The sequence below is a fragment of the Coenobita brevimanus genome, chromosome 107 (assembly GCF_032717465.1).
Source record: "Coenobita brevimanus isolate Jiangsu-jjx chromosome 107, ASM3271746v2, whole genome shotgun sequence".
NCBI classification, from domain to species: Eukaryota; Metazoa; Arthropoda; class Malacostraca; order Decapoda; family Coenobitidae; genus Coenobita; species Coenobita brevimanus.
Window position 1 is genome coordinate 28,655,162 of NC_137060.1, and position 13,390 is coordinate 28,668,551.

The 13,390-nt window shown below is 41.1% G+C and overlaps 1 protein-coding gene across 1 annotated transcript in view; it reads right to left on the reverse strand.

Annotated features, from left to right (window-relative positions):
• The window catches only part of Grip128 (gamma-tubulin complex component 5), a 33,474-nt gene extending 20,898 nt beyond the window's left edge, over positions 1-12,576 (reverse strand). Inside the window, exons 1-7 of the mRNA XM_080285539.1 lie at positions 12,511-12,576; positions 6,831-7,043; positions 6,179-6,247; positions 5,987-6,103; positions 4,916-4,974; positions 4,481-4,687; positions 1,039-1,214 (exon numbers count right to left, since the gene is read on the reverse strand). Coding sequence (XP_080141665.1) covers positions 1,039-1,214; positions 4,481-4,687; positions 4,916-4,974; positions 5,987-6,103; positions 6,179-6,247; positions 6,831-7,043; positions 12,511-12,576 — 907 coding nt within the window. The remainder of the gene's footprint in view (positions 1-1,038; positions 1,215-4,480; positions 4,688-4,915; positions 4,975-5,986; positions 6,104-6,178; positions 6,248-6,830; positions 7,044-12,510) is intronic.
• Between the last annotated feature and the right edge of the window lie 814 nt (positions 12,577-13,390).

Consider the following 13,390-nt stretch of genomic DNA (forward strand, 5'->3'; position numbering starts at 1 on the left):
AAATAAGGAAATGTTCACTGAAACACTGAGAATTCTTAAACCCACACGATGATTCTCCTCATTCAATATGAATGTCCCTTACTAATGAACATCAATTAAACTCTTTCAGCCAGAGGGTTTTCCCCTACAATAAAGTAAGTAAAACTGTCTGGTATTAGCCACATTACATAAAACACATATACTTGGGCTGAAGGACTTAATGGAGGCTCTTTCTAACCCATTCATCCCAAGGAGTCTCTCGTACAATGAATGCTGCAAGATAATCTTGTGTTTTAAAAAATTACAAATTTTCTCAGTCTGACGGAGTTAACATGTCTAGTAGCAGGCTAGCCAGAATTTAAGTGATGTCATCATACAGGTGGAGATATTATTGATATTTATGTTGTTACTATAGTACCCAATCAAAACTCCAACCTGAAAAGTCAAATGAATGAAAACCAAAAGGTTTCACAAAAGGAAGAAACTATGTAAGAAAAAGTAGAGCTATTGTCTTAGCCTATCAAAGGCACTGAACAGCATTTTGAAATTCTGAAGCTCTGATCAACAGTTTTGACAATACAGTATTATGATCCTCTGAATCACCTCCATGTGATTCCCCACAGCATCCAAATACAATATTAAGTAGGAAAAAGCATCTATAAAACTGATTATTTTAGCATCTGACAAAGGAAAGGCACTGATGCTAAGACCAGTTACCAGTCTTGTAATGCATCCTGTACAAAACAATTCAGGAAGACATGAATGCACTGGAAAATAAGTGTTGTGGAAAATTTAAGTACAGTAATATAAACAATGAAACTGTGCTGCAATAATCATGAAAATCAAAATGCATATTGGGTAGAAGAAAGTTAACTGAATATAAATTCCTACTGAGAAGTCTCAGATGATCTGGCCTAATCAGATTTTCCAAGGCAATGCCAATAATTTATCTATCATCCTATCCTTAACTGAGCCTAAGATGCATAGGTACCAAGGGCAAGGCTACTGTATTAAAAAAAATAAAATAAAATAAAATAAAATAAATAAAAAAGGGAGAACTTGCAGGTGTTAGTGAGGGTAGAGAGAGGTTAGGTCTGAGTGAGAAGGTGCCTTGTGCATCACGTGTGAAGATGTGGGAGGGTGTGGGACAGGTGAGGGCCCACACAACCTCCCGCATCACTGCCCACTCTCCTAGCTGCTGCGTTGTACCTGCTTGTACGCCCTGGTCAGCCTCCCTGTGAAGAAATTACACATATACTGTATAATCCTGATCAATATAATTGATCTTTTTTTTTTTTTTTCTGCTCAAGGAGGGGGTGGGTGAAGTAAGGTTCAAGAAGTAAGGAAAGTACAATACGAGAACTAACAACAGAAAGCCAAATGAAGTGGGCCAGACACTCATTTGCTGGCCAACCAAACCCCTGGTCTTGGGTAAATCTCACAGGCTTCATCCTTCTGCATATATTCATCTTCATCATCATCATCCACACCTCCTTTCCCACTCTAGGGCAGGGCGAGGAGTAGCAGCATCCAGACAGCCCAAGTTTGCCCAATCCAATGGCCATGCTTCCATTCATTCGTCATTCAAGCCCCCAGAATCCTGGCTCTATCTGGTACGCCAAAAACATTCACCACATTCTGTAGTTTCACATAAACGTATCCAACTGAGTCAATCCGGATGCTGTCACATTAAAAAGGGGTGCCAAATCCCTGATCATGCATTTCTTCTCACAACATTCATCCAGCCAGCTCGATCTCTTGTTAGTCCCCTAGCCTCACCAACTTCTCTCTTCCTCACACACTCATCCACCATATCCCTCCATCTCCTCCTGGGCCTACCTCGCCTCCTCCCTCCTTCAAATTTGCTTGGATATACCCTTTACACCACTCTATTGTTATCCATTCTCTCCACACGACCATACCATCTCAGTACACTCTCTCTGATTCTGGTGTCCACAGACTTCCATTCCACATCTTTCATGAATCACATTATTTCACATCCTATCCACTCTCTGTACTCAACATACTGTACATTCCTCAGCATACATCTATATGTTAAAGCTGGCACAAACACTCCTTCATGTAAGTCTTGTGCAGCTGCAACACTCAAGGTTGCTGGTTCCTTGAAAGCAGTGATAAGAAACAGGGAAGTGAGCATGGAAGTGAAAAAGTTACTATATGCCAACTCTAATGTATGAAAGTGAAGCTTGGACCTTGTTGGAGGGACAAAGAGAGCAGTGGCAATGAGTTATTTGAGAGGAGCCTGTGGAGTCATATGGAAAGACAGACTGACAAATAAGGATGTGAAAGAGCATTGTGGTGTGGCTGTGGACGTGATAGGAAGCGTTATGAGAAACACACTGAGGTGGTTTGGCCATGTAAAGAGGATGGAGAGTGAGAGACTGATGAGGAGAGAGTATGTGAGTGAGGTGGAGGGGGGGGAGATGGAGGGGGAGGTCAAGGATGAGATGAAGGGATAGAGAGGAGGTATATGAGAGAGGGGTGTGTGAGCTGGGAGCAGGGCAGTGAAATGGGAAGGGACAGAGCGACATGGAGGTGATTTGTTTGTGGCCACCCCTTACGGGATTAAGGCATCTGGGAATAGATAGACAGATAGAATAATACTGTACAAAAAATACTGCATGTCACTGAACTGAATGACTCAATGGCAGATGACTAACCTACTTCCCTTAGTGGCTTTATATGGTTGAAAGGATTCAAGTACTTATGAAAGCCCATCACTCCATATGAAGTGGCTGCCCACCAACAATGACACAAATGATGAAATAATGGTATACCACAACAATGTTCCTACTGATGAAATAACAATATACCACAACCAACATTACAATTGAAAATAACAAAGATATCACTGTCCTGAAGAACTTAATTTTCTTACTGCATGGAGAGACAGACTGACAAATGAGGAAGTGAAGGAGTGCTGTGGTGTGGATGTGGATGTGATAGGAAGCTTTAGGAGAAACATATTAAGGTGGTTTGGCCATGTGGAGAGGATGAAGAGTGAGAGACTGACAAGGAGAGTGTGTGAGTGAGGTGGAGAGGGGCAGATGGAAGGGGAGGCCAAGGATGAGAGGAGGGATGGAGTGGAGAGGTATATGAGAGAGGGGGGGTGTGAGCTGGGAGCAGGGCAGTGAAATGGAAGGGGACAGAGCGACATGGAGGTGATTTGTTTGTGGCCACCCCTTACGGGATTAAGGTGTCTGGCGATAGAGAGATAGATTTTAAATCCTTCAAACCAGCAATATGTGTTTATTTTATTCTTGCTAATTTAGATAACTTCACTCAGTTTACAGAGAAATCAGGTTGACAAGTGGTTCATGGAGACTGTTTCTAACTCCATCAATTCAAATATTATCTCTAAAGTTGACACTTGGAGGCCCCTCAAAAAATAAGTGGGGGAGGTTAACTGTGGTGTTACTATTATACCACTACTGTATCAATGACCCAGAATGCTGAAAGAAAAAGAGAAAACTATATCAATCCATTCCTTCATTCCACTGGCAACCACAACACTTATCCCAGTTCTGTCAGTCCAGAGAATTATCTTGCATTTTATTTTCCTTACCTCCACACAATTTTATTAATCTCAGGAGAGACTTTTTTAACTGGAGGGGTTACACACAGCCTTCATTTACTCCTTCACAACTAGAGGCCCTTCCTAAGCTTAATAAATTTCCATGTAAGTAACCATCCATCCATCTATCATCCATTCCTACATTGCCCCATGAGAAGCTTAGAAGCCCGGGGCTGGGCAAGTTGGTCCTGACATTTAAGATGAGAATGCCCAGCCTCACTCATCCCTGAGCGGCATTACGTGAGAAATAAACCCTAACCACACCTTGGATATACACCTTCACTGGCTCAATCTGACTGGAGTGCCGTAATTACCCACTAAACCACCAGGTGACATAATTTGGTTATATGGTTACCATCCAGAGTAGTAAATGGTTTCCTGGTGTACAGGAAACCATCTGGCTTGTCATTCAGTGTAGAGTCACCCATAGGCAGGAGGAAGAGGAAAGAATGAAGGAAAGAAAGACAAAAGTGGGAATGTAAAGTCACCTGTAGGCAGAAGGACGAGGAAAGAATGAAGTAAAGAAAGACAAAAGAGGAAGGAAGGAAAGAAGGAAGGAGGAAAGGAAAGGGCAGACACCCATGAGCAGCACTAAATCGAGTGAATGGACAAGAGCTGAAAACTATATCACTAGTCTCCAGGGGTTGAGTATGTAGCATTTACTATTATAATACTTCACTACCATTGCAATAAAAATCAAAGTAACAAAGAAATAACACTGATACATTGCTTACCATGCCTTTCTTATATAGTAATTATCTTTTCAAATGTGTAGTACTTACTGGTACAGTGCTACAAGTACAGTATTACCTGGTGCTATTCCAAACTATCAATGAAAGACTGACCCAGAATGATACTATGTAACAATTCATCACTCACTCCACTCACAACAATCCCATCACTCACCACAGCTTTGTCACATTTGCTGCAGGATGATCAGAAACTGGGGCTTGACTGGGACTTTTGGAGCTCCAGTATGGGAGGTGTGTCTTAGCTGAAAGCCATGACTTAGCTCGGTGCACCTGTTCTAAGGATTCTCGTGTTGTGATGGCAGCGGGGACTTGCAGGGGATCCTTAAATATTCTGAGGGGACCTTTTGCAGTGCTTGGGATACTGCAGTCTTTGAGGGGTTCAGATCTGTGCTCATGTGGGTCTGTGCTTACTGTAACTGGATCTGGATCATGGTTATGGGGGTCAGTGTGAGCTGTGAAGGGATTGGGAGGCTGTACAGGGAGGCTAGAGAACTGTGTGAAGCAATTTGGGGGCTGCATAGGGTGGCTGGGAGGATGTGTGGATGGCAAGTGGGGCTCAGGAGGCTTGAGCAATGAAATTTTGGTGGGCTGAGAGGAAGATGAAGTGGTTCCTTGAGTATCACTTGATTCATCTTCACTCGACCAATCCTGGGGAAAGTTTACTCAATATTATTTTCTGTGGTACACCATCATCCTGACCTTTCTTTCCCACCTATCTATGGAGTGTAGAAAACTATCACAAATTCTCAACCAATACTAAGCCAATAAATACAGACCTCACAACAAAATTGGATAATATTTTCAAACACCCAGTTGATGTTACTTAACCCTGGTCTGTCTGACTGGGCAGACCTATCAACCACAGGTGAACTGCTTCTGTGGGGCCACTCAGCAGGTACAATACATACAATGCATTGGAATCCGGTGCCCCCACGAGAAGACAGTGCCTCACCTGAGTTGGATCATTGTCCTTCCCATGGCAAAGTGGAGGGAAATTTGAGGTGGTTTAGCTCCTGGGTGTATGCTGCAGCTGCTCCACACAGGCTGCACAGTGTCACCACAGTTGGGCTCCTCATCAATGCCTCAAACAACCAGTACAATGAGACAGAGAGAATGGTAACTGCAATTGAGGTAGTGATAGTTGGCACCACTACAATATTTATTTCTTTAAATGTCTCTAATGTCACTGTCTTACATCTGTTTTACCCCAGGATAGTAGGGTAAATATTTGTAAAACATACCAATAGGCAAGCTGGGATCATAAATGGTTTTCAGTGGGAAAATAGAACGTCAGGCTTCAGATGTGATTAATACATTAGCTATACTATACATACTGGCTTAAGGGATTGGGATACACAGATTTGCAATATACAGTGAGGCAGGTTAACTTATGAGCCACATAAATTGGGGAATGAATGCACTACACAAAGAATACGGTTATGGTAAGTCTTCCTTACATGTCTGAAAAGTGTTCCAAAATATCACAACTCTTTTCATACAACAGATACTGTAAATTGGGGGAACTGGTGAATCAGCTTTATATGTAGCAATGGAACACTAGCAGGCAATATTTTTTATAATTTACCATGGACTTCAATGCAAAAATGGAAATATAACGTGCTAACATATAACATGGAGTCACTGTATCTGAACAACATACCGACAAGGGCTCCTCAGGTCCAACACTGTACTGATCTTCCTCATCTTTCAGGTATGCTGCCCAATCCTCCTCCTCCTCCTCATTTTCCTCTCCTCCTGCCTCCTCCTCCTCCTCCTCCTCCTCCTCACTGAGTTGCTGCCATGGTGTGAGTAATGGTGAGTCATGGCCAAGGCCTGGGGTGAGGTCCTTTGCTAATGGCACCTGAGTTGGGCTGTTACTGAGGTGAAGGAGGAGGGATAAGAGTGACCACTCCACATCAGTCTGCAAATATAGGAAAATAGTCATCATCCTGATAATTATACTAACCCTATTTTTCACTAAAAAAACTGTGCGATTACAATTTAAAAACAAAAAAGAACAGAATCATAATCTTAACATATTTCCCATTAAAAAAAGAAAAAAAAAGAATAACCACATAATCCAGGCATCAGATATACAACATCCATCCTTATCCCTCCAAAGGATGATGGCAGACAGCAGGAAATGGCAACCTAAGTACAGTATGCAGTCAATCAGTATCACATCCACATAAGACTGGGGCAAGAACAACAACAGATACACTGTGCAAGTACAACACAACACATTTAAATCAGAATCAGTTTCTTCAACAAAAAATTTTTAATGCATCTATATTTCTTCCATGATAAATTTGTACCACAGCACAATCAAAAATATAATGTCCTGTATAACAATGAAAACAATACATATAACAAAAAAGCATATACAGTACACACCTATATCTTAAAAATAAATAAATTAAAGTAACATGGCTACCTAAATGGAATGCTAACCTGGTGAGACTTTACATCACACAGACAAGTATGTCTTAATCAAAAACTCCCACCTGAAAATGATCTTTAAAGACTGGAGATGCCAGAAATCGAGTGGTAAGATCTGTAAGCTTCTTTGCTCGTTTGTGTTGCCCATGGACCGTGAACTTGAGGGCCAAACCATCAACGGAGCGGCGGACTGCATGACTGTTGACCGCCAAACAGTGGTGATATAAAAGGTTGGAGAGGACAAACTGTTCACTGCGCACAAAATTTTCTTCTCCTTCCTGTAACACACAGTTGCCATTAGTATTGTATGCAAGAGTATTTAATGAAATATGTGTTAGAAAATGATATTCTATCCCCGAAACTGTTTGGATTCATAGCTGGTAGGTCAACTGCCCTTCAAATCCTGCATGTGATGGATGAATGGACTAGAATAAGAGATGTGGGGGGAGAGGCAGATGTTATATACAGTAATCCCAACATAACAGGGCCAAAGGCATGTCCAGGTAGTGGCAATATCTGGATAATGAGCACTATTCCCCTACCATACCCAGACCCTACCTATACCTAACTTACAACCTATACCTAACTTATCTGTACAGTACCTATGCTTAACTTGACTGTATTTTCCGGTCATTCAGGCATATTTACACATCAAAACTATCTATCTATCTATTGTCAGGTGCCATAAGCCCGTAAGGGGTGGTCATTTGACTCTGAGTTATTTGCACACATAGGAATATCCAAAGTAATGCTAAACACCAAGAAAACCATGCAGAATAACACTGAAAACCAAAAAAATCCTACCTATACACTACTGTATGTATGGTATGCCTCCTTATTTTGTAATGTCTTCCGGTCATTCTGCTATATTTTGACATCAAAACATACATAGGATTATCCAAAATAGTTTTCAAAACCAAGAAAACCATGCAAACAAAACACTGAAAACCAAAAAACACCCTACCTATACACTGCTGTATGTATTGTACAGTACCTCTCCTAATGTTGGCACTGTTTTCAGGTCAATCTGCCATATTTAGACATCAAAACACACATAGGAACATCCAAAGTAATGTTAAACACCAAGAAAAACCATGGGAAAAAACAAAACCTACCTACACACTACTGTATGTAGGATACAGTGCCCCTCCTAATTTTGGCACTGTTTTCAGGTAAATCTGCCATAATTAGACATTAAAACACACACAGGAATATCTGATGTAATGCTAAACACTATGAAAACCATGAAAAAAAAAAAAACTGAAAACCAAAAAACACACTACCCATAACCTACTGTATGTACAGTACCCCTCCTAATTTTGGCACTGTTTTCTGGTCATTCTTCAATATTGAGACATCAAAACACATATAGGATTTTCATATTAATGCTAAACATCAAGAAAAAATGAACAATCAACAAAAATCCACAAAACACCTGAAGACGGTCTGAAAATCAGTTCCCTGTGATGAGTGATTGCTCCCGGGGCTCAAAATAAATTCCACGGCCAATTATGCCACAGGAAATTGGTTATACTGGCATTAATAGCATACCTTCATCTTCACTGGTGTTTATACTATAAGATACACTAATAAAAAGACATAAAACTGATAAGTAAAAGTATAGAAATGCAGTGAGAATAAAGTGTTCAGGAGTAAAACTTACCTTCATATAATTTCCCACCAACCTAAAGCAAAAATTTTGCCAGCACCTTCTGAGAGTTAAGCATATGTCTAGATGCAGAATTTCATGAGCTTTCTCTTGGATTTTGCAGAAATTCGATACGATCAATAGATGTCGAATAAATCCCAATATCCATCCATCCATCCATCAACCAATCCTACATTGCCCCATGAGAAGCGTAGAAGCCCGGGGCTAGGCAGTTGGTCCCAACATTTAAGATGAGAGTGACCAGCCTCACTCATCCCTGAGTGGCATTACATAAGCAATCAACCCCAACCACCCCTTGGATATAAACCTTCACTGGCTCAATCCGATTGGAGTGCAATAATTACCCACTAAACCACCAGGCGCCAAAATTTGGCTATATGGTTACCACCCAGCGTAGTAAATGGTTTCCTGGTGCACAGGAAACCATTTGGCTTGTCACTCAGTGTAGAGTCACCCACAGGCTGCAGGAAGTGGAAAGAACGAAGGAAAGAAAGACAGAAGAGGGAGTGTAAAGTCACCCGTAGGCAGAAGGACAAGGAAAGAATGAAGGAAAGAAAGACAGAAGAGAATGGAAGGAAAGAAGGATGGAGAGGAAAGGGCAGACACCCGAGAGCAGCACTACATCGAGTGAGTGGATGGTGAGCGCCCCCATAATCGCAATAAACTTGAAAAACTCACGAGTCAGTGTTACCACCACCACGTCGGAGGGTAGGGACTGAAGGAATGAGGGGGGAGCTGGGAGGGAATGGAGGAGGGAGGGAAGAGGGGAAGAAGTGAGGCTGTGGGCAGGATTCTCCCCCTTCTGTCAAGAGGTGGATGGGCACTTTTACCGTATATTTACTCGTGGCTTGTGGTCTGTTAGACACCGAATGGCCATGTGGAAACACAACTCACAGTGACCGGGGGACTTTCAACTTTCTGTAGAGAGGCGGATGGCCACTGTCACCAAACGTGTACTCGTGGCTTGCGGTCTGTTACAATCTCTGGTGCAGTTAGGAAAGACTTAGCCTGGTGGCTGTGCAACTTTGGACATTGGGTAAGGATCCATACAAACATTTTGACGATGCTTGTGGGTTACACATGTATGCTGAGGGTTCGTTAGGAGTGATCGGACGAGTGCGCAACTTTGACCATTCAGTACAGGGGCAGAAGGACATTTTAGCTCTGGTTGTGGGTTACAGCCTACTTCCCACTTATGGCTCAAGCCCAATGGCCACAATACTGAATGTTTGAAGATGTCAGCTGGCTGGCCAAGTTCTTGAGGACTTTTACATCTGGATAATAGCAAGCAAATTCAAATAATGGTTTAATAGAGCCAAGGTTCAACATCTGGATAACGAACATGTCCAGATAAATGAGGGATTATTGTACTGTAGCTATATGGATTTCCAGAAAGCACTCACTCACTTGATGTAGAGCTGCCTACTTCTTCTTAAGCCTTTATCATTCTTTTTCTGTGCCTGCCCTCCTCTCTTCCTATTTCTCCCATCTTTCCTGTCACTTCTTATTGCTTTTCTTTTCTTTACAGGTGGCTTTACATTGAGTGACAAGTCAAATGGTTTCCTGTAAGCCAAGAAACCATTTACAATGCTGGGTGGTAACCATATAACCAAACCGTATGTGCTCCCTATGCATCAACAAGTGGGTTGGTGGAGGGTTACCGGTAGTGCCCCTCCCTGTAAAACAAATAACTCAGTGTCAAATGGCCATCCCTTACAGGATTATGGTGTCTGGCAATAGATAGATAGGTAGACTTGATAAGGTCCCGCATAATCAACTTCCGCAAAATCTAGCTGGTTATGGTATTATAGGAAACATCTACAAATGGACTGAATCATTCCACACAGGAAGAAGGCAGAAAGTACATATCAAAGAAATTTACACGGACTGTGCAAATTTTCTGCGTGGAAAACCACAAGGCAGTGCGTTGGGACCAATTCCTTTTGCATTGTTTATACCGTAACTGACCTACCAGACTGTGTAAAATCAAGAACATATCTATTTGCAGATGACACCAAAATATTTCAATGGACTGAGGCAAGCCGAGATCAAACAGCACTACCAGTGGACCTCAATGCACTCCAAGATTGGTTGGAAGACAGTCTCTTCCCCTTTCACCCAGAGAAATGCAAGCACCTTAACTGTTTCGGTAGGTATAAAGCACCTGAAATAACTAGGTACCGGTACCATCTAAAGATGCAGAATAATGAAATCACAGAAACAAGAAAGTCAATTATGAAAAGAATCTGGAAGTGATAACAGACAGCAATTTAACATTCGAGGAGCATATTCATGAAAAAGTGAACAAAGCAAATTGGATAATGGGAATGATAAGAACATCCTTTGTATCTTTAGATATACCTATATTCCAAAGCCCTTTTAAAACAATAGTCAGACCCCACTTAGAATATGCCCAGTCTGTGTGGTCACCATACAAAATTAAAGACATAAGAATAGTGGAAGATGTTCTCCAAAGAGTCTCGAAGTTGATACCAGGAATGAAGTCTCTCAGTTACCCAAAATGATTAAAAATACTGAACATGCCTTCTATGGCTTACTGTCATGGAAAGGGAGAAATGATTGAAGTATCTAGGATAATAAGTGGTATTTATGACCCTGAAGTGAACTTCACTATACAAAGATATGAAGGGCCAACCCATCGTAACAACAAGTGACAAAATAACAGAGTATGGTAGGAGAGGGAGAGGTAGACCGAGGATGAGGTGAAGGGATGGAGTTGAGAGGTATATGAGGAAGGGGGGGGGTGAGTTGGGGGGAGGGAAGTCAAATGGTGGGTGACAGAGCAACTTGGAGGCGTTTTGTCTGCAGCCAACCTTTGCGGGAGTAGGGCGTCGGGCTATAGATAGATAGATGGTAAGAAAAAAATTCAGGGAGATGTCTTTTAGCTCAAAAATTGTGGATGTGTGGAACAGATTACCCAATGAAGTGACTGAGGCAAAAAATGTAATATCTTTTGAAAAGCTCCTTGACAGGTTTTGGAAAAATCAAGCCATTATATATAATTCTGAAGGAAAAATAACAACAACCCTGGGCCATCACATTAGTCTGAATTCAGAAGATGATGAAGATCTGGACATAGAGGACTAACAAGACCTGCATCCAGTATTGCCATAAGGTTCTATAAGCTATGGTAAGGTTGAACTGAGTTAGTTTGGTCATGTGGAGAAAATTAACCCATTAGCTCCCACATCTCCTGTGTGAGGGATTGTGCTAGAAGGATACTAAGGGTGCTGCCCTCCGCCTACTGGCTCATAGTGGCGAAGCTCATAGGTCCCTACCCCGGGGTTCCCTTCTTTATTAACTTTTAAAAACTCCCGGTTCCGTCCTCTACTAAGGACACTTGGTGCAAATGGGTTAAAGAAACTGACAGATTTGCCAGTGCTTGAGGATGTATGATGAGTGAAAAGAACTATAAGTGAATATGGAGGGTAGTGCACCAAAAGGTAGATAGGAGAAGATTTTGAGATGAGGTCCAACAAAATGACTTCAGAAGTAAGAGACTGAACAGAAAAACTACCAAAGATTGGGCAGCACAGGGTACTGCCATCAAGTGAATATGAAAGCATAAAGAGTACCATAGCTCCTCACTCAACACTGTAACTGCATTATTAAAAATTACCATTAGAAGTGAAAATGGCTTAAACTGTGGGTTATGTTCCAGCAAGAACGATAATCTTAAACAATACTATTCAAGGCTGCAAGTATCAAAAGTATAAAATATTATGCATTGGGTTTATCCATATGTAATAGGAATGAGACGATGGGCTGTCTACCAGTATGCAGGGTTATTCCAGCAAACTAAGCACAGGCCAAGGGTGTGGCAAAAACTGATCTTGCTGCTGTGTTAATTTACCTGGTTTACTCACCTGGTAAGGCGACCACTGACAAGCCACTCAAGGTGAGCATATTAATTACAGTATAGCCTATACATAGTTTTTGTACACGGATGACTGGCTGAACGTGTTAGGTATGAATATGAAGGGTTATCTTTACAGGTTATTTAAAACCTACTGAAGAACATCTGGTTCTATTCCATATGGGCCATTATTTCATACCTGAAATCCCAGGACATGAGTTATAAGTTCCTTCGTCAATGCATCAAATTTTCCTTGACCGGCCATTATTGTTTAGTATACTATCGTTTATAAAAGAAGCAATTTCTGGCACGCCATGCATGTGTCTACTTTGTTTACTGGTGTTATAGTCGTATGCATAAGCAGTGAAACTGACATCCCACTCCGGAAAATCAAACTCGTTTGTTTTGATTTTGATATAGAGATCGATCCGAACTGGATAGCTACATACATGCCCCTGATCTATACATTAAGAAAAAAAAAAACTACAAAACATGACACCACAACTAATCCTGAAAAAGAAACTGCAGATCTTACTAAGATGCACATCATAATTTTACTTAGAAAAAAACAACTAGCCGAGACGGATCGTGACGCCCAGTCGTACTATGCGTGAGTTTATTTTCCTATACAGCAATACATTTCTTGTCAATTTGTAATTAAATATTATATTTACAACTTATATTCCAGAATTTAAACTAGATACTGTAAACTGTATTTTGTACTGTAATTATATGTTTTTCAATGAGATTTATGAGATTCAAAAGAATAGTTAACTATAAAAGAATATATTTCTTATGAATAAAGAGAGGCTGATTGACTTTTATGAATAAAATACTGTATATCAAAGTGTACCAGTACAGGAAAAGCCTAGCCTGTTCCGTTCCTATAAAATGGCTGTAACCTTGAGTTAGACAATCCAAGACTGACGTAAACTACAGGTTGCCTGTAGCCTATACTGTGCTAGTATTTTACATTTTTAGTTATTTGGAAGACGTCTTACACATTCTAACTACCGAAAGCAATTAGATATTTAGTAGGTAGGTAGGTAAGGACAATGGGAGACTGGTGGGTACGTAGG